The 22409-nt window shown below is 22.2% G+C and overlaps 1 protein-coding gene across 6 annotated transcripts in view; it reads right to left on the bottom strand.

Moving 5' to 3' along the window:
* The window catches only part of LOC127284704 (collagen alpha-2(I) chain), a 240998-nt gene that overhangs the window by 25703 nt on the left and 192886 nt on the right, over positions 1-22409 (bottom strand). For 4 of the 6 annotated variants that reach the window (XM_051310315.1, XM_051310312.1, XM_051310313.1 and 1 more), the window contains exon 6: positions 6686-6760. The exons of the other annotated variants lie outside the window; for them this stretch is intronic. In XM_051310315.1, coding sequence (XP_051166272.1) covers positions 6686-6760 — 75 coding nt within the window. The remainder of the gene's footprint in view (positions 1-6685; positions 6761-22409) is intronic. 6 annotated transcript variants of the gene reach the window in all.

Raw genomic sequence — 22409 nt, forward strand, 5'->3', positions numbered from 1 at the left:
TTACGATAATAATAGAAGAAAATTCAGGTGCTTTAGTCTGACTAAAATTTTGTTCTTCTACTTAAACCAAAACAATAATAAATGTAATATCCTTTTGTTTGACTAAAACTGCCTTTTACTACTTAAATAAAAAATACTGTCAGACAAAAACTATGTTTTACTACTTGAAAAAAATTCAGGGAGTTAAACAGCTTCTTGTCTGTCTAAAATTGGCTTTTACTACTTAAGAATGAAAGAATTTTTTTAAACTGTCTTGTCTGACTATAATGACCTTTTTCTACTTGAAACTGGAAGAATTCTTAAACTATCTTGTCTGACTAAAACGGTATTTTTTCACTAAAATTCAAAATACGTTGAGTCTAACAAAAATTGTGATTTACTATTTCAATTAAAAATAGAAAGATTTTTAAATCGCCTTGTCTGACTAAAATAACCTTTTACTACTTAAAAAATAACAGTAACTTACAAAGCTTCTGTCTGACTAAAACTGCGTTTAACTACTTAAATTAAAATCTTAGGAAGTAAAAAAGTTTCTGTCTGACTAAAATGACCTTTTACTACTTAAAAAAAATAACAGTAACTTATAAAGCTTTTGTTTAACTAAAACTGTGTTTTACTACTTAAATTAAAATCTTAGGATGTAAAAAAGTTTCTGTCGGACTGAAAAGTTATATTTTTACTTAAATAAAAAAAAATACAGAAACTGCAAATAATTGTAAAAAATGCCTTGTTTGACTACAGTTCCCTTTTTCTACTAATTTTAAAATACAACTATAAAAATTTTAAAAATTATAAAATTTGTTTCAAAAAACAGTTTGAAAACTTATTTTTCAGTCAAATTTTGTTATTTCAATCATACTGTTATTTTGTAGAAAAATATTATTATTAAAATAAATCAATGTGTTAATTGAACTTTATTATTTGAAATAACAAAAAGTGTCGTCTATACTTTTATTGATCTAACGGGAATTCATGAAAATGTTATTGGCCCAGGACAATTTCCTCGGATCACTGCACTTGACGACGAATCCTCAACATAGGCAAAACTATAGACAGAACTTTGTGTCAAGCTGTACTAACGGAATTTAATGGATTACATATCTACTGTATATATACTCTATTTAAACTATAAAATGACTACTTTTGCACAGCATTTCAAAACTTGGAACACTTATTAGAAAAGTTTTCTCTCTCTATAAAGCTTGCGCCTAATAAGCTTTTACTGTATGACACTCGAGAGAGAGAGACAGAGAGAGAAAATTACGCTAAGAGAAAAGTTATGTTTAAATCAAATGTAGATATTAAATTTTATAATTAAATGGATCAAAATTTTTTTTTTTGTTATTTTATAAAAGTTTAGCCTAAATAATTTGTAATATACTAAATAAAAAACTAAATAAATATAAATAGATATGATAAATGATAAATGATAAATGATAAATGAATATAATATTATAATAAAAATAAAATAAATTATTAATAAAAACTAAAGAATAAATAAATTTTAATAAATTTAAATAAATTTTTTTCCAACCAAGAATTTTTTATACCCTAAATTCTATTAAAAAAAAATTCAAATTAAATAATAATTAAAAAAATAAATATTATAAATATAACAAATAATAAAAATAAAACAAATATAAATAATAAACTATAATAAATTTAAATATATTTTTTCTTAACCAATAGTTTTACATTTACCCTAAATTTTATACAATTAAATTCAAATTACATAATAAATAATATAATAAATAAATTTATTTATTTTATTTTTATTATTTTATTTATTCATTGAATTTATTTTTATGTTATTTTTACTATTTTATTTTATTTACTAGCAAAATTAAACGCGCGCAAGCGCGCCAAATTGAGTATTTAATTGTTTGTTATAAAGAAATTAAAAATTAATATTATCAATAATAATTTAATTTATTAGAATATTATTACATATTAAGGGGGGAACACCAGTTGTAACTCAAAAAATAATGCTTTTTTCAAGAATATTTTCCAAAAGAACAATGAATCTTTTTAAAGAATACTATTTATTAGTTAAAAGTACATGTAAAAAGCTGTAATTTAAAAGAAAAAAAAAATTTTTTTAACAAAAACTTTTGGAGATATGAGCCATTGAAGTGGCGTCTTAAGAAAAAAGGCGAATTGCGGTGACCAGCATTCTGCAAGTATACTTCGTCTGAAATAAAAAAATGAAATTGATTTACATTTATTATAAGATTATCTAGTTCGTGATCGAAGGATTTAAAAAAAAAAAAAAATTTGACAAAATGGCGACCTGTCAAAGTCAAAAGTATGATTTTCGTTAAAAAAATACGGTCGATTTTCAGCTATATAAAAAAAAGTTTTGCATAAAAAAAAAAATCCTTCGATCACGAACTAGACTTATATGTGTAAATGAAGCACACTAAATTTTAAATAAATCGGTTTAATGGTATTCGAGTAATCGTGGTCACCGACTTGGAAAATGTCATTTTGAGAAAAACGCATTCAAAGTTTCAACTTACTTTTTTTGTTCAGAAGAAATTTTGTTTCCAAGTTACAAAGAGTCATCGATTCCTGGACCATATAATAACTCTTCCGCAGTGGTTGCCGTTTCTAAATCATAGGAAAAGGCCATCTGTCGTTAGGGTCAGTTATGGCTGGCCACCTTGTATGAAGCCACGGGACGCGCCGCTGCAGTGTTCTGTATATCTCATTTATTTTTCACCGGATCAACTTTGAAATTTACAGACACATTTCTAAATATGTATACTTTAAGAAAATGCACAAAAAAAAAAATCGATTTTTCGAAAGTTACAACTGGTGTTCCCCCCTTAAATGATAATAATGAAAATTATATGTTTACAGGCCTCGGATTATACGACTTTTTCCGACTTTTTTCAAAAATACGACTTTTATCGACTTATTTTAATAAAATGCGACATTTTTTTTTTACATTTGAAAAAAAATGTAAATAAAATACCTTTTTTTAGTATAAAATGTAGATCTTCTTCAGATCTTCTTCAATTCAATTATTTAACAAATTTTGAACTAAAATGATTCTTCACTAAATTAATTATTTTTAATAATTTTAATGAAATACATTACAAATTCAATTATATCAAAATTATTTTTCAATTAAAATTTTTATGAAATTTAACAATTGTTTATAATTTAAAAAAAAATATCACAATAAAATTGAATTATTTTTCAAAAATTTCAATTCAAAATAAACTAAAATTCAATTATTACAAGAAATTTTAATTCAAAATGAATTGAAATTCAATAATTATCAAAAATTTTCAATTTAAAATTTAATTATTTACCAAGTATCCATTTTTAAATGAAATAAAATTCAATTATTTTCTAAAATTTCTATTCAAAATTAATTACCCAAATTTTCAATCAAAATTGAACTTAAATTAAATTATTATCCAAAATTTCAAGTAAAATTCAATTATTTTCCAAAATTTTCAATTCAAAATAAACTGAAATTCAATTATTTCCCAAATTTAAAATCAAAATTAAATTTCATTATTCTCAAAAATTTGAATTCAAAATTAATTGAATTTTCAATAATTTGAATTTAAAAGCATCTAAAATTTAATTATTTCTAAAATTTTCCATCGAAAATTTTTTTTTTGAAATTTAATAATTTCAATATTATAACTCTAAGGAAATTCAATTATTTTTAACTATTTTAATAGTTCCCTTTTCCCTTAACCCTTTTCTAAAGGGTTCTTTATTTTAAAGACCCGTATGTAAATAAATAAATAAATATTCTTTGAAAATTCAACTATCTGAAACCATTTTTCAATTAAAAATGATTTTCAAATTATTGTATTTTATCCGCATTTTCTAATAAATTTTTAGTGAAATCATCTAAAATTTTAATTAAAAATCACTTAAAGTTTCAATTAATTTCAAAAATCTCAATTTTAAATCTTTGAAAATTCAATTAAATTTAAAAAATGTTTTCCAACAATTGTTTGATAAATTATTTTTAGTTCTGTAAAATTTAATAATTGTTTGAAAATTAACAATATCTTTTGAAATTTAATTATTTCTAAAAATTTCAACTTTAACCCTTCGAAAAGGATTATTATTAAAAAAAAAATTTTTATTTAAAAATCTGTAAAATATTTTTGTTAAAATAAAAAACAAATCCACTTTATTTTGGAATATAAATCGACTAAAACGACTTTTTTGTGTCTTTAAGTTGATTCGAGGCCTGTGTTTTTATAATTAATATTTAATAGGTATTCGTTGGCCCCTGGTACCTTAAAAATAAATTTTTTTCAAATTACTATCTTGTACGAAATTTCCTGGCGCATCTTTTTTCTCATCATAAATTTGTTGTATTTGTATACAATTTTTGAATCAATATACAACTTTAAAAAAAATTTCGTTGGTAAACGTTGTGTACTTCAGCTTCGTGAATTGAATTTTCGAATTTGGAATTTTAAAGAAACTTATTCCGAAATTTGGAAACACAATTATACAACTTTGGCAAAAATGAGTAAAAGAATTGTCAAAATTTGACACGTCATAAGATTACTATTCAAAAAAACACGTGAAATCAGAAAAGGACAACTTCAAGTTAGGACAGAAGGACAGACCAAGTATTTTATTATTATATAATTTTATTTTTGAAAAAAAATAAATTATAATTCGACTAAATTTTTTTCTAACCAAGATTTTTTGTATTTATATTTTATAGTAATATAAATAAAATTTTAATAGAAACGAAACTATAAATATAATCATTAAAATTAATGACATTAAAAAAAGAGAGAGAGAGAAAGACTTGGTAATTAGAAGAAAGAAGAATCATGTAATTACAAAAATTTTAATGAAATGTCTTTTTTTTTGAACTAAAGAAGACGACGTTCATGTTACTGGTAAAATTTAACGAGTTCCTGATTTTCTTTAGCAATTTCATGAGAGAGAGAGAGAAAGAGAGGGAGAGAGAAGAAACTATGTATATTATTGTGAAAGTCTTCCTGAGATTAAATCGTTAATTATTTCAAAAGCAGATTTCTTGAAGATTAAATGGAAAACGTACAAGCGACAATTTTCATCTAGAGAAAGTTGAAACATTTTCTGTTGAAAACGTAAGCTCATAACTTTATATATTTAGATTAAGAGACGAAATCTAAGGTTGCATTGATAAATTTAAGTCAAAAGTTATTGTTCTGAGATTCCTTTCAATATATATATATATATATATATCTCCCAAAGATTTTTCAACAATAGCATATATTAAGTTTACTTTCAAAACTTGCTTCTATAATTATTTTATTTGTTTCCATTCTATTGTTCCAGGAAACAATATTTTTATATTTAAAAAAAATTTTTAATTGACAAATATTTTTATTACTATTATTATTTTCTTTTTTTTTATTTAATTTTTAGGATTTATTTTATGTAATTAAAATAATAAATCCGGCAATGTAGATAAACGGCAGTAAAATAATATGAAAAAAAAGAGTTAACTATATTTTGTAAAATTAAAATTTTACTAGTTTTTAAATTCTTTAAACATTGATTTAATACATCGTTAGAATTTTAGTGCCAGTAATTAAAAAAGGATCTTTATGAAAAAAGTTTATAAACGTTCTCGTGTCCTGTTTTAAAAATTTAAAAAGTAATAACCCGTACGTTTATTCAACAAAAAAAAAAAAGTTTCAAAAGGTACTTAAAAAAATAGACTTGTAAAATTCTGTTTAATATCTCTGAGATTTAAAAATAAAAAAAAAAAAAACTCGGTATATTATATGTATGAGACTAACGTTCATTATTGCAGATAAACTTTCTTTTTTTTACTACACACAATTTTCATTTTAAAAACTTATCGCTAATATTATAAAAAAAAATATTATTTTTCTTTCATTTAAAAAAAAAGGGTTTTAATTTTTAAAATTTAATAAATTTTTTCTACAATTTTAGTGAAAAATTTAGTATAGTAAATATTTAACTTTTTTTTAATTTTTATAAAAATTATCTTTTATTATAAATGAATTTAGTTTTTTATTATAAAAAATATATCCTTCATCACGAATGAAGAAATAAGTATATAAAATATTCCATATTATAATTAACATGCTTTTGTACATATATATATATTCTGAATGTAAAAGAGGTAATTCTATTTCAACTTTGTTTAAAACTTGTAGTTTGGGAGGGAAAATTTTCCCTTCCAAAAACTACAATATGAAAACACCGCTGGGCATTTATTATAATTTTCAACCCCAAAAAATAGAAAATTCATTATTGTTAATATTTGTTAATATATTCATTTTTTAAGGCATTCAATTATTTTCTCATCTTCTATTATTTCCAAGCCGCATTTGTTATATGAGCCATAAAAAAAAATATTAATTAGCATTTAATTATATTCGTGTATAAGAGAGAATATCTTTTCTGCATTATCTGGTTTATAATAATATTAATTAGCATTCTACTTTGTTATTATATATGAAACAGTCTTAATTTAATTTTAGTGCTTATACTTTGCTAATAAGGCGTATATAATAATTATAAGCACGCTTAGTAAAAGGCAGCAAATACTTAGTAACGCAATGAGAGAATTAACATTTAATCGCAAATTATTATTATTATTATTATTGGATGAAGCATCAGAATTAGAGACGTTTAGTGACAAAGTAACTTCAGCAGTTGTGGAACTCACGAAGACGTTGTCTAAATCAATCTCTCCTGAACCTTCAATTGGTTCGATATCACCCGAGCCAGAGCCCGAAGGAAACTATAAAATCAAGAGAAATCAAAATTAGTTTCTATTATTTAAATTAAATTTACTTTTTTTTTTTTGCTTTTATAATTTTTTAAAATAATTTTTGTGTTAAAAAATTGTAAAATTATATTTTGATTTGTAATATGTGTTTATATATGTATAAAATTTGTAAATTTATTGATTAAATAATATCATTTAGTTTCTAAAGCACACATATATATATACTAAATGTTGTATTAAAATATTTATCATTAGTTCAAAAGCATTTATCTCCCAATGGACATTTTGGTTTGTATTGGATAATGATAAATTTTACAGAGAAGCATTTCGGTCTATATGAAATGCAGAATTCTCATTCATATATATGATATATAATAACGTGCAAACTAACGTTAATTTTAATTATAGTAATAAAAGGTTACAAATCTAGATAATAATAATAGATAATATTTGTAATTAGAAATATAAATCAAAAGATAATACAAATTATTTTTAAAATAAAATATAAATCATCAATTATTAATTTTTGTATTTTAATTAATTTTTGTAATAAAATTAATTTTTGTATTTTAATTAATTTTTGTAATAAAATTAATTTTTGTATTTTAATTAATTTTTGTATTTTAATTAATTTTTGTAATAAAATCAATTTTTGTATTTTTGTTAATTTTTGTAATAAAATCAATTTTTGTAATAAAATTAATTTTTGTAATAAAATTAATTTTTGTATTTTAATTAATTTTTGTTAACAAATTAATGTTGAAAAAAAATATGACAATTTTTCATGATAATAATGAAGAAAAAGAATTTTGTCTGACGTAAAATTGACCAGAACTACTGTTTTTTTAATTTACTGCAATTCGGAAATTTTTTTTTAATTAATTTGCTTCCTCCGGAAAAGGAATTATTGATTTCTTTAATAATTGATATTGTAAAATTACAAAGATTTGTAAACGTTATGTCTGACTAAAACTGACTTTTACTACTGCTTTCAAAACTTATAAGGATACTTTTGAGAATTTTATGTCTGACTGAAACTTTCTTTTACTACTAATAACAAACTTTCAGCAATTCGGAATAGTTTCATTCGACTGAACTTTATCATTATTATTGAGAGTGGATTTTTTATTCCGTCTGACTAAAACCGAATTTTACTACTGATTTTCAAATTTAGAAACTCTGTGTCTGCCTAAACCTTCCCTTAACTACTAATTAGAAAATTACAAATATTTGTTCATTTCAACATGAAAAAAAATAAAATAAAAATAAAATAACAAAAATAGAAAAAAATAATTCAAAAATCAATTTTAAGTACTGATTACAAAGTTAACAGAGATTTATGGAATAAATGTCTGACTAAAACGTGCTTTTACTACTAATGTAACAGTAAAAATTTTAATAATCGAATTTAATCATCAAATTTCTACTTGAAAAAAATTTATTTTTATTACTAAAATCTGAGTAAAATTAATTTTCAAAGCATTCTGTCTGACTAAAATCTACTTTTACTACTGATTCTAAAATTATTAGAACAAAAAAATAATTATGGTTTACTATAACATTTTTTAAATACTGATTACTTTACAGAGATTTATGAAATATATGTCTGACCGAAACTTACATTTACTACTGCTTACGAACTCACTAAGATTTAAAGAATTTGCGTCTGTAGTAAACTTACGTTTACTACTAGCTGCAAAAAATTTTTAAATCCAATAGAATTTAATTGAAAAATTTTTAGTTGAAAAAATGTATTTTTATTTCTCTTCTCTGAATAAAGTAAACTTTTAAAATTAAGATTAATTTAAAAAAAAAATTAATTAACATTAATTTACCCTGTCTGACTAAAATCGACTTTTACTACTGCTTTCCCAAATTACGGGAAATTCAGAAAAGCACCACCTGACTAAATCTTCTTCTAACTACTGATTACAAAACTTAACATTTCTAAAAAAAATTTACGTCTGACAAAAACTCTCTTTTACTACTCACACAAAACTTTTTCATCAATTTCAAATAGTTTCATTTGACTGCCGTTTTTTTTTTATTATGATCCATAAAAAAGTATTCCGTCTGACTAAAATCGACTTTTACTACTACTACTTTGAAAAAAAAGAATTCACAGTAAAAAATATATATTTTCTATAGCCAAGAAATAGTTTATCATATAAAAAATTTGATATTTCTCACATGTTGTGAAATGAAATATATATTGTTATATATATATAATTAATTTTCCTAGAGCTGGCGTTCGGATAAATTCACCTTAAGAGAGAAAATACACGCGGGGGAATTGGTTTCCTATCAGTTATCTAGGAATGTTAAAGGTTACATCGTCGTTGTTTTCGAAGTGTAACTGATACTTCGATAAGTGCTCAAGGGAATCGCATGTGTGTGTCTGTGTATGTATGTATGTATGTATTTCACAAGCGATAGTAAATTTTGTTAGACCAAAAGATAAATTTCACGTTTCCACAAAACCGCGTTGAACTTGCCTTTCCGAGAGGTAAACCGCGCAACTGTCATGGACGTTCTAAAACAGTAAAGCAAACTGAAAAATTGGCTCATAGATCGGCTCTGTCCACACGGGCAAAATTTTACACAACCTACGACTTTTTCGATTTTTTTCGACTTTTTTTCAAAAATACTCATTTTTTGACTTATTTTAATAAAATGCAACTTTTTTACATTTTAAAAACAATTTTTTAAACAAAATACGCTTTTTATAGTAGGCTGAAAAACAAAATTTATTTTATTCAAATAATCGATTACTTGACTATTATTAAATAAATATTTACTTGAACCAAATAATTTTTGATATAATATTTCTATAAATACTTTTATATAAATATTTTATTATTATTATTATTTATTATCATTGTTTTTATTATTTTATTATTTTTATTTATTTTTACTTTTAAACTGTATTTCAACCAAAAAATTATGTATTTGAAATAAATAATTTTATTTGACTCAAATAATAATTATTTAATGAAAATAAATATATTTATATTTGTCAAGTATAACCGATTATTTGAATCAAATAAATTTTTTTTTCAATGTAAACAATGCAAATCTTCTTCAAATCTTTTTTATTTTATTTTGTCTTCTTTATCTTGTTTATCTTAATTATTCAACAAATTTTTAACTAAAATTCTTTTCTAAATTAATTATTGTCAATAATTTTAATGATAATATTCATTACAAATTCAATTACCTTAAATGCAATTATTCAATTTCAAATTCTGTAAAATTCAATAATTATTTAAAAATTTAAAAAAATTTTTAAAAATCAAATAAAATTACAAAAAATTTCAGTTAAAAATTACTTGAAATTGAATTATTTCCAAAAATTTTAATTTAAAAACCTAAAATTTAATTATTTATAAAATTTTCCATCTAAAATTATATGAAATTTAATTATTTATTTAATTTCAATTATAACATCTGGAATTCCATTATTTTCAATGATTTTTATAAATATTCTTCAAAAATTTAATTATCTGAAAGCATTTTTCAATTAAAAAATTTTTAATTTCAATTTTTTTCTATAATTTTTGAATATATTCTTCAGCAATAGAAATCACCGAAAATTGTAATCGAAATTTACAAGAAATTCAATTATTTTCAAAATTTTGAAGAATAAATCTACGAAAATTCAATTATCTTTAAAATTTTCCATCTAAAATTTTATGAAATTTAATTATTTCAACTATAACTCTTCCGAAATTCAATTATTTTTAATGATTTTTATAATATGCCTCAAAAATTCAATTATCCAAAAGCATTTTTCAAATAAAAAATTTTTAGTTTCAATTTTTTTCTGTAATTTCTAATAAATTCTTCAGTAACAGAAATAACAGAAAATTTCAATAAAAAATTCCTTGATGTTCAATTATTTTCAAAATTTTGAATAGTTAAATCTTCAAAAATTATTTACAAATTCTATAAAATTTAATAATGATCTAAACTTTAACAAAGTCTTTTTGAAATTCAATTATTTCTAAAAAAAATTTCAACTATAACTCTCCCAAAATTCAATTATTTTTAATAATTTTAATATTTCTTTAAAAATTCAATTATTTAAAAAAGTTTCCATAAAAAACTCTAAAATTGAATTGTCTATAAAAATAAAAAAAAACTACAGCAGTTTAAATTTACAGAAAATTTAATTAAAATCATCTTCAATTCAATTATTAAAAAAAGTATTTTATTTAAAAATCTATAAAATTTAATTATTATTATTGAAAATTTGTCTTAGTTCGATTCTAAAAATATTCGAAATAAATTTTCATTATTTTCTTGTAAAATTATTCTTATTAATGAATTAATAAAATGAATTTAATATCTATTAGTTAATGTAAAATATTTATTAACTAATTAAATTTTTACAATTTATTTTCCTAAATATTTTTTATAGAGGTTTTTTATAATTTATTTTTAATTTATTTTTTTCTTTTTTTTTATTTATTTTTCATTTATTTTTCATTGAAAATCAATAAAAAAAACAGCTTTTTTTTGCTTTATTATATATAAGAATTTTCGCGTAAGAGACTTTACGAATGGTAAAATAGCAAAAATTCTAACGAGCGAGACTGTAAAAGGAGAAACATAAAATCTAACGAGGTGTATAAGGAATGTGTCAGAGTGTAAAACCAACCACGCAAGTTTTAAACGGAAAGAAAATTGCTCCCTTTGTTATCTTTACGCTTTAAGCGATTTTCAAGTAAGCCAAAGCGAGCGCCGAAGGAGTCATTTCTTATCTTTTCTGATGACCTATTCAATTCTCATTTTTACTTTCTTTTCGCTGTTTCCTCTGATATTTTATTGCCATCGTTACGCTTAATGTGACTTTTACTGTCGCGTGAAATTTAAACAAACATTTAAATTAAAAAAAAAAAAAAAGAACAACTAATTAACTAGCGTCAAAACTTTTATTCTTAAAAGACCGCATTTTTTTTCGTCCCCTCGAAACAATATTTTCTTATCTTTTCTCAAAGTATAATTTTCTTTTAACTTTTATCATTCCTTTTTTGAAAAGAATAAAAAATAATAAACAAAAAATCAAAAAAAAAAAAAAAGTAAAAGAAAATAAAAAAAAATAAGAAAATTAAATAGCAAAAAAATTTCTTATCTTTTCTCAAAGTACAATTTTCTTTTAACTTTTATCATTCCTTTTTTGAAAAGAATAAAAAATAATTAAAAAGTAAAAAAAAGAATAAAAAAAATAGAAAGAAGTAAAAATAAAAAAAAAGTAAAAAAAGAAAAAATAATGAGAAAATTAAAAAACAAAAGACAAATAAAGTCAAGTTTAAAATTTAATTTCTTGTCAAATTGACGAACAACTAGATAATAAAATTTCAAATTGCGACAATTTCTCCACGGTAGCTGTAAAAATTTCTTTTTGAATAAATGAAAGAAAATGAATATTTCACTTGCGCGCGGTTATTTTTGCATGAAAATGGTACATTTAACAAGGCAATTTTTTCTTTTCCTTCTTTTTTTTTTGTAAACGTTGGTGGAAGTAAGTGTAATTAAAAGTAAAGTAAATCTACATTTCCAAGGTTCCTCAATTCCTCTCATTTTTTTTTTTTTTTTCTCATTTCTTGTCATTTTCCTTGACGAAATTCTCCACAACTCTCAGGAGTGCGAAACTTGCTAATTATTATTTCATATTCGTTAACCGTGCACTTGAATAACTTTTATATATAGGAAAATTCAATTACATCTGGTTTTTCTCATTTCCAATACAAATCTAATTTACTTTTTTTTTTTTCGAAAAAATAAATTAGTGTCGCGAATTCTAATTTAATTTAACCACCTTAGACGTGTTAAGATAAGCTAGCATATTTTATTTGATAAAAAAAAGGAAGTGAAATTCATCACGTTTGTTATTCACTTTATATATGCCTCAGCCACGGAGAGATAATTCGAAACGATGAAATTCAAATGACAGTGTCAAAGGCGAAGTGAAATTCGTTTTGCACGCTGAGTCACTTTACAATAAATTAATAATAAATTAATAATTTCGTTATCTGACACGCGGTATTATTAAATCATTAATTAACGACAAACTATTCGACTCATTGATAATAATTTTCATTACCAGATGAATGAAGATCAAATTTATTATATAATAAATATACTAATTAACAATTTAATTAAAAAAAAAAAAAAATTGTTCATGAAACGATTTTTAAAAATTAATATTTTGAAATTGTAATTAATTTTTTTCAATTTACTGAAAATTTTTTTTTAATGGTTCAAATAATCGGTTACAACTACTATACTATTGACTATTATCATATAAATATTTTATTTGTATTTTTTCTTTCGTTCAAAATAGTAAATTTGAAAAAAAAAATGATTAAAATAATCCATTACTTGATTATTATCAAATAAATATTTATATCAAATAAAAATTTATTTGTATCAAATAATTATTGAGATAATAGAAAGTTATTTATTTTAAATACAAAAATTATTGATTTGCATACAGTTTATTTTTGATTTAAAGAAAAATTATTTGGTCCAAATAAATAATTGATAAAAGTCAAATAACCAATTTTTGGAATCAAATAATTTGTTTTTCAGTGTACAGATAAAGAAACAGAAAAAATTAATAATATTTGAAAATTACAATTTCTATAATAATAATAAATAATAAATATTTATTTATATCAAATATTATATTTGAGTCGATTAAAAATTATTTCTTTTAATTACAGAAATTATTGAATCGAATACAGTTTATTTGATTCAAAAACAAAAATTATTTGCTGCTAATATAATATTGCAATTTAAAAAAATTAAAATTAAAAAAAAATTGAAAATTATAATTTCGATAGTAAATAAATAAAATAACATAATTTCGAAAGAGTTGCAGTGATTTTGGAATTTTATTTTAATTTCATTTATAAATTAAAAATTTCAATTTATATGAGTGAAATATTTGAAAATTGTAATTTCGATAAAAAATATTTATATTAAATAATTATTATTTGAGTCAATTAAATGATATTATTTCCTTCAAATAAAGAAATTATTGGTTCAAATGAAGTTTATTTGATTCAAGAAAAAATTATTTGATACAAATAAAATTTATTTGTTCCCAGTTAATTGTTTATTTGATAATATAGTTAAGTCAATTATTTATTTATTCCATTATTTATTTATTTACATATTCATTTTTTAATTTATTTATTTAATTAATTACAATTATTTGACCCAAAATAAATTTTCTTTTACTTACATTAACTATGGAAAAAAAAAGATTAATGAAATATTGAAAAAGATAATTATTTCCATAAACGTAAACTAGACTTTGAATTATAATTAAAATGAAAAGCACAGTTTCTATATAGAAAAGCAATTAATATTAATGCCACAAGTTTATTTGGTGCGTGTGAATTTGAATTTCATGTCAAAAAAAAGAGAGACCGTTAAATCAAGTTTTTCTGGGTCCTTCTCTCTCTCTCTCTCAATTCGCATTGCATGGTCTCTCGCAAAGATAATTATACTGAGTTATCGAAAGCCGGATTTCACATCTCCGCGAGAGCATTTAAATTGCATGGGCGTTCGATACACACATACACATAGACACCACTATATATAGAGTGGGAAAAAAAAATCCTTTTCGTTTGAAACAGACGGGGGTTTTTTTTTTCAGAGACCACTTCTTTTCTGTTTCTTTTTTTTTTTTTTTTTCGTCCTATCATCACCTCGAGCCAACTTCCCCCTCTCCCTTTCCGCTGTGACCCTCTATCTTTTTTTCTGGACCATCCAATTTTCACGCCCGCGCACCACCGAGATACCAATCTCTCTTTCTCTCTCACTCACTCTCTCTCGCGTATAACGATCCTCTCTAATGCCTTGGCGGTACTTTAGTACTTTCGTTCAAACGCGAATTCTTCCCTTGTTTTAGAGCCTCAGGTGAGGAACTTAAATTTCGATTATTGTCATTAGCATGAATTTTCATAGCATCGCCACACTCAAGCCCATAAGTAAATTACCAAGGGACTAACTATTATAGCAAAAAAAAAAAAAAAAATGAATAGAAAAAAAAACCTTCGAAACTGTGTGATGAAAACGTTTTATGTAATTTTGCTCCGAGTTTTAGAGATGCTAATTTCAGAATAAGAAAGAAAAAAAATAATAGACTTTCAAGCGTCGAAATTAACTTGTATAGATAAATGTAAAAAAAGAAATTACATGAAAGATTTTTCATAAATTGTAGGTACTAGAATTATTTATTTACATCTAGAGAAATGATTTATTTGAAACAAGTAAAATATATATTTGAATTGAATAAACGTATATTTGTTTCAGAGCCTACTTATTTGAGGTAAATAAAAATTTTGTCATAAATAAATTTTTCTTAGGCTCAAATAAATTTATTTCTATTTTATTTATTTTTATTCATTTTTTTATTTATATTTTATTTTCATTTATTTTTTTATTAATATTTTATATTAATTTGATACAGCACTCCAAGGTAGAAAAATTAACATTACTAACGTTATTCATATTACTAACGTTAGTACCTGTAAAAAAATTAAGAAAATGTTTCTAAATTGTATTTTTGCAGAAACTTGTCGAAAATCGACCACCAGGAAGTATTTAATGTTTAATAATGCACTTTTTATAATTTTCATTTCTATTATCACTTCCACTTTTTTATTTTCATTACCGTTTCCACTTTCACTTTTTTTAATTCTCATTCCCATTTTCACTTCCACTTTTTATAATTTTCATGCTCATTTTCACTTTCACTTTTTTATTTACATTACCACTTCCACTTTTTCTAATTCTCATTCGCACTTCCATTCCCACTTCCACTCTTTCTAATTCTCATTTTCACTTTCACTTTTTCTAATTTTCATTCCCATTTTCACTTTTTTATTTTCATTACCACTTCCACTTCCACTTTTTCTAATTTTCATTCCCACTTCTACTCCCATTTTTTCCACTTCTAATTTTCATTAGCTGTTGTCATTTCGACTAAAACTCTTTCTAATTTCTAATTTCCATTTACACAACCATTTCCACTGGTTTTAATTACAATTAGAAAAAGTTAAAGTGGCAATGAATATAAAAAAGTGGAAGTGAAAATGGGAATGAAAATTGGAACAAGTGGAAATGGAAGTGAAAGTGGGAATGAGAATTAGAAAAAGTGGTAGAGGCAATGAATATAAAAAACTGGAAGTGGAAATAGGAATGGAAATGAAAATTAGAAAAAGTGAAAGTGAAATGGGAATGTGAATTAGAAAGAGTAGAAGTGAGAATGGAAGTGCGAATGAGAATTAGAAAAAGTATAAGTGGAAATGGGAATGAAAATTATAAAAAGTTTAAGTGAAAGTGAAAGTGGTAATGGGAAAGTAGTGTCAAAGTTTCTGTGAAAATATATTTTAGAAACTCTTTATTTTTTTATAGGTACTAACTTTAGTAACATTAGTAACGTTAGTAACGTTAATTTTTTCACCTGGGTTGCGTAATCTATTATTTAATAATTAGTTTCTTTCTTTCCTAAATAGCAGCGTTATACATATATATTATACAATTTGTATTCAAAGGGTACTTTAATTTTGAAGTCCCGTAAATAAATAAATAAATAAATATTTTATTTATTTATTTTTATTAATAAATATTTATTCGTCAAATAACCGAATATTTGAATCAAATAAATTTTTTTTCAGTGTGAATTAATTTAATAAAAAACTCTTTTTATTGTCAACAATATAATAATTTCTATTTATTGTTAAAAACAAAAGCTGTTTTAAAACGTATAAAGACAATCATTCTATCAATTTTTCCGAACAAATAAATGTTCATATATATATATATATATTTCTCATGTATTTGCCCGGTTGGAAATTTTTATTCGGATCCCTTGAGGCTTGTTTGAAGATTGAAATTGATAGATCTATTTTCACAATTTCCTGTCAAATTAAATCATCGTATTGAAGGGAACTTGTCTTGTTTATTCAATTATTAGCGACTACTACCTTCTGTTACAGTGTTTTACAATTTTCTATTCCCTCTCCACTTTTTGTTCAAGGAAAAAAGTATTTTAAAAAAAATAGTAGTAAAAAAAATAGTAGTAAAAAAAATAGTAATAAAAAAAAATAGTAATAAAAAATTAATATTAAAAATTAGTTAAAGAAAAATTATAACTAAATGATAAATAAGTAGTAAATAAGTAAATAGTAAATAGTAAATTAATTAATAATTAATAAATAAAAAAATAAATAAATAATAAACAAAAAATTAGTAAGTAGTAAAAAGTGATAAAAAGTAACCAAAAGTAATTAAACGTAATAAAAAATAATAAACAAAAAAAAGTAAAATAGAATTCTTCCAAGTGCAAAAACGTAAAAACAAATTAGGCAAAATTATTTTTTTCTGTTTTTCCTTTTTTGTTCTTTTTTTTTTTTTTGAAAAAAGAGGAAAATAACCGAAATTTAATGAATCCATTATAATTAAAGGGAGAGTGCAATTTGTTGTTTATTCTCAATTTTCATATATTGTCATTTAAAATCACGCAATTTACTATGCAAACGAATACTCGTTTTATAATGGAATAATGTTTATGAAACTTTTCAGTTTTGATAAATGTCATTTGCCATCAGTTAACATGGATATATTTTACGCCTACAAACTCCATACATATATATATATATATATATATATATATTATAGCCACATGAATTTAATGACCTCCAATTGGAATATATGCAATATTTGATTCCACGAATATCACTATTTCGATTTTCAAAATATTTCGCGCACTGCACTCAAATAATCCCGTACACTTTTGAAAATGTCATTATTCGAATTAAATGTTATTGCTTTTCAAAAAAAAAAAATTTTTTTAAAATCATCATAAAAATCGTATTTTATTAAAATAAAAATAAAAAATACTTTTATAATTTTCATAGATTTTTTTTTTTAATCGATTTTTATTAAATTATGCTTAATTAAGTTTGAAATTAAATTATCCAATTATTTACAATAACAAATTATTTAAATATTTACAATAATAAATAATTTAATTATTTACAATAATTATTAATTAATTATTTACAATTATTTAATTATTTTCAATAATAAAGTATTTAAAAAATAAATACCAAAGTCGAATAAAATAGAAAATTTTACTTCTCAAAAAGTGTCTTAAATTAAAAAAAAGAGTTTTTTTTTTTGCATTTAAACATTGTCATGAAAATAATAAGCTGAGATGAAAAATAATTAATTGCCCTGTGAGAAGGAAAATTGCGACAATGTTTAATTAACCGTGTACACATTTAGCAAAAAGGGAATTATTTTGTTATAATATGTTTGAAAACTTTAGTCTTTGGTACTTTTAATAACAATTTAATTTAGAAAACTAAAAAATGTCTGTTAAATAAAATGTTAATTAATAATTTTTTATAAAAATATTTAAATTAAACGTTCTTTTTTACAGTTACACAAATATAAAATATTTATGCTAGTAACTAATTAGTTACTAATAAATTTAATCTAATTTTCTTTTTCCATTTACAATAATAATTAAAATCAATAATTTATTACATTTCAAACGTTTCTTCATTAAACAAAATATTTTACATATCTCATTAAATTTTCAATTGCACTATTAATGAATTATTATTCAAAAGATATTCTCTCGCGTGTATTATAAATCAATAAACATTCGATTAAAATGAAAAAAAAGAAAGAATAATTACAAGTTGTAAAAAAATTCTGACAAGAAGTGATGAAAGCATATTTTGTTTTTTTTTTTGTAATTTTTTGTTTGTTTCGTTTCTATATTATTTTGTTAATAGAGGTATAGGGATCTAGTTCTTGGATATAATTACGAGATTCGTGGCTGAATTTGAATGAGGGCCTCGCATTTGGAAGGCGGATCGAATCCTAACGATCACATGTCATGGACCGCTATATATAGGTATATATATGTATATATATTATATACGTGTATATATAAAATATATATATATATATTCTCAGTTCGCTTTTCAGTTAGTCAGAAGTCAAACTGAGCAAACTTTAGGGCGGTTCGCGTGATTAACAGCTTGCCTCGTGGAACGCAATGGCTTCGTAAAATAAATTTACATCTCCATATATACGAAAGTCAATTAATTTGAATTAAAACTCGTTCTTTGATCACGAAACTCGAGCATCAGATCAATCAACACTTTTTACATCTTACTTGTAATCTGACCTTTTCTTTTCTTTTTTCAATTTTAATTTATTTTCATTGTTTTAAATAATTAATTAATTATGAAATGAAATAATTTAAAAATAATTAATAATATTAAATAATCAAAAATAATTTTTAAAAATTGTTTAAAATAATAGTTAATCAAAAATAATCATAAACAATAATAATTAATAAAAAAATAATAAATAAATAATCCTTAATTTTTAATTGGTTAAAAGTAACTAATTATTAGTAAAATCATGGCTCACTTTTTGCTTCAGCAATTAGTTAAAAATAACCAATTATTAGTATTACTAATACTAATACTAATACTAATAATTAATTAATTAATAATAAAAATAATTAATTAATAATAAAAATAATTAATTATTAGTAAAAAAAACTAATTATTATTAAAAAAATTAATTATTAGTAAAAACAACTAATTACTAGTAAAAAAATCTAATTATTAGTCAAAAAAATAACTAAAAAAGTAAAAGTAGTAAAATATGACCAATTGAATTATAATTAGTAAAAGTTTTCGAATTAGTTATTTTTTACTGAATCAGAAATAGAGATAATAAATAATTATAATCAATCAAAAATAATTATAAATAATCATAATTAATCATAAATCATACTTAAAAAAATAATAAATAATGAAAAATAGTCAAAAACAGTAAAAAATAATAAATAAATAATCTCTAAATTTTAATTAGTTAAAAGTAACTAATTATCAGTAAAATCATGGCTCACTTTTTGCTTTAGCAATTAGTTAAAAATAACCAATTATTAGTATTACTAATACTAATACTAATAATTAATATTATGAGTATAATTAATTAATTAATTAATAATAAAAATAATTAATTATTAGTAAAAAAACTAATTATTATTAAAAAAATTAATTATTAGTAAAAACAACTAATTATTAGTCAAAAAAATAACTAATAAGAAAAAGTAGTAAAATATGACCAATTGAATTAACTATTAAAAGTTTTCGAATTAGTTATTTTTTTCTGAACCAGAAAGAGAGATAAAAATAATTATAATCAATAAAAATAATTATAAACAATCATAATTAATCATAAATCATATTTAAAAAAATAATAAATAATGAAAAATAGTAAAAACAGTAAAAAATAATAAATAAATAATATCTAAATTTTAATTAGTTAAAAGTAACTAATTATCAGTAAAATCATGGCTCACTTTTTGCTTCAGAAATTAGTTAACAATAACTAATTATTATTAAAAATAATTAATTATTAGTAAAAAAAATTATTATTAGTAAAAAAATTAATTATTATATTTAAAAAAACTAATTATTAGTTAAAGGAAACTAATTATTAGTCAAAAAATAACTAAAAAAAAAGTAATAGTAGTCAAATTTGACTATTTGAATTAATTAGTAGAAGTTTCACTAAAATTTCAGTTATTTTTACATATCCTAAAAATGAATTTAACTAATAATTACCTAGTTATTTTTAATTAAATAATTATAGTAGAAATATTACTAATTAAAGCAGTGACAAAAAAAAGTCAGTGATTCAGAAATAGAGTTAATAATTAATTATAATCAATCAAAAATAATTATAAACAATCATAATTATTGATAAATAATCATAAAAAATCATAAATAATCATAAAAAATCATAAATAATCATAAATACATGATAAATAATTATAAATAATAACAAATCTCAATAAATATAAATAGTGAATATTAAAAAATAATAAATATAAATAATTAACAGTAATCATTAATACCCACTGAATATAAATTCAATAAAAAATGTCATTATTTCACTGAAAAAAAATTCTAGTTAAAATAACCAGAATTCTGGTTAGGGTATATTTAACATTTTGATTCTGGTTAGGTTAACCAGAATTCTGGTTATTTTAACGAGAATTCTAGTTAATTCAACTAGAATTCTGGTTAACATAACTAGAAAGTAATGTTAAATATAGCCTAACCAGAATTTTTTTTCAGTGTTGTATTTGCGGATATATATATTTTTTTAAATAAAACCAAAAAAAACCTTTTTCGATAAATGTGTTAAATAATGTGATTTTCAAAGAAATTTCGCGCCAAATAAAATTGGGCAAATATTATTGGTTATTATTATGTATATACATATAAATGAAATACCACTGGAAAATGAAGTGTCACACATAAACTGAAATCTCGTTATTTACACGTAATTAATTTGATTAATAATTCATTAGCTCACGGTGCGAAAATTATATTATCAAATGTAGCAAAATATCAGCTTTAATATATTAAAATGAACCAAGCGTGTTAAATGGCCAAATATTCGCCCTCTTATATAAGCAAATAAATAAAAATTACAATCATGACAGATATTTGCAATCAGTATTATACATAAATTATTCAATCATTTATAAATATATGAAACAAAACAAGTCTCTTGATTCGCAAATGAGTTGAAATCCATATAAATATTTGAATATATATATACGCGCACTCGAGCAATGAATTATCCATTTTTTTTTGATATTTATATATATATATAAAAAAAAGGAAATTTTCCTTTTCGAGTCTATAAATTTTTTACAATAATATATAAATTTGTAATCTATATATATATAAATATTTATGATGATTCAATGGTAAAATTGTGAATTGAAATATGCACGAGGTCATTTTTATGCGCGAAAGCTTGGAAATATTGATAATATCATATCATTTACAAAAGTTATAAATTATTTCTCTATTCGATTTTCTTTTCAGGAACGAGTAATAATAAAATTTATTATTTCATGCGGTTCAATTCTCCACGGAATATACAGGTGTGCTTTGCGCACCTTCGTATATAAATCTTTGTTTACAAGCTCTCTCTCTCTCTTTCGCTCTCTCTCATTTTTTTTAGTATAAAAGGGCAAACATAATGGATATTCGATAGGTAATCTGTCGTTGAATGATTGGATCAAGAAAAAAAGAAGAAAAAAAAAAAAAAGAAGAAATCGTTTCTGAACATGAATTTAACGTTTCATGATTGTATCGGACACTGCAAAGTGAGAGAAAACGAGAAAATGAGAGAAGACGAAAAAGAAAGATTCACAGCTTCGATGACTAGAAGATCACGTTCACTTTTTATCGGTTCTCACATTGCAAAAAGAAATGGTTTTTATTTCCCTTTATAATAGTAATAATAATAATATTGACCCAAATTTACCCTGAAGAAGCGAAAAAATTAAAATGTGCCCAACCCAAAAATTTCAGTATTATACCAGAGTTAACTACTGGCGCAGTACTGGTTCAGTATTGGCTGCCGAGGCTGGGCAGTCTGTACTGAACCAGTACTGGTATTTTCGTTGTATCAGTACTGGTGCAGTACCACCCTTCCAGTACTGAGCCGATATTGAGCCAGTACTGCACCGAAAAAAAAATCCTCTTGTTTCAAGAGGATTCCTCTTATTTCAATGCATATTTTC

The sequence above is a fragment of the Leptopilina boulardi genome, unplaced genomic scaffold (genome assembly GCF_019393585.1).
Source record: "Leptopilina boulardi isolate dan_hultmark-lab unplaced genomic scaffold, ZJU_Lbou_2.1 LbouV2_325, whole genome shotgun sequence".
NCBI classification, from domain to species: Eukaryota; Metazoa; Arthropoda; class Insecta; order Hymenoptera; family Figitidae; genus Leptopilina; species Leptopilina boulardi.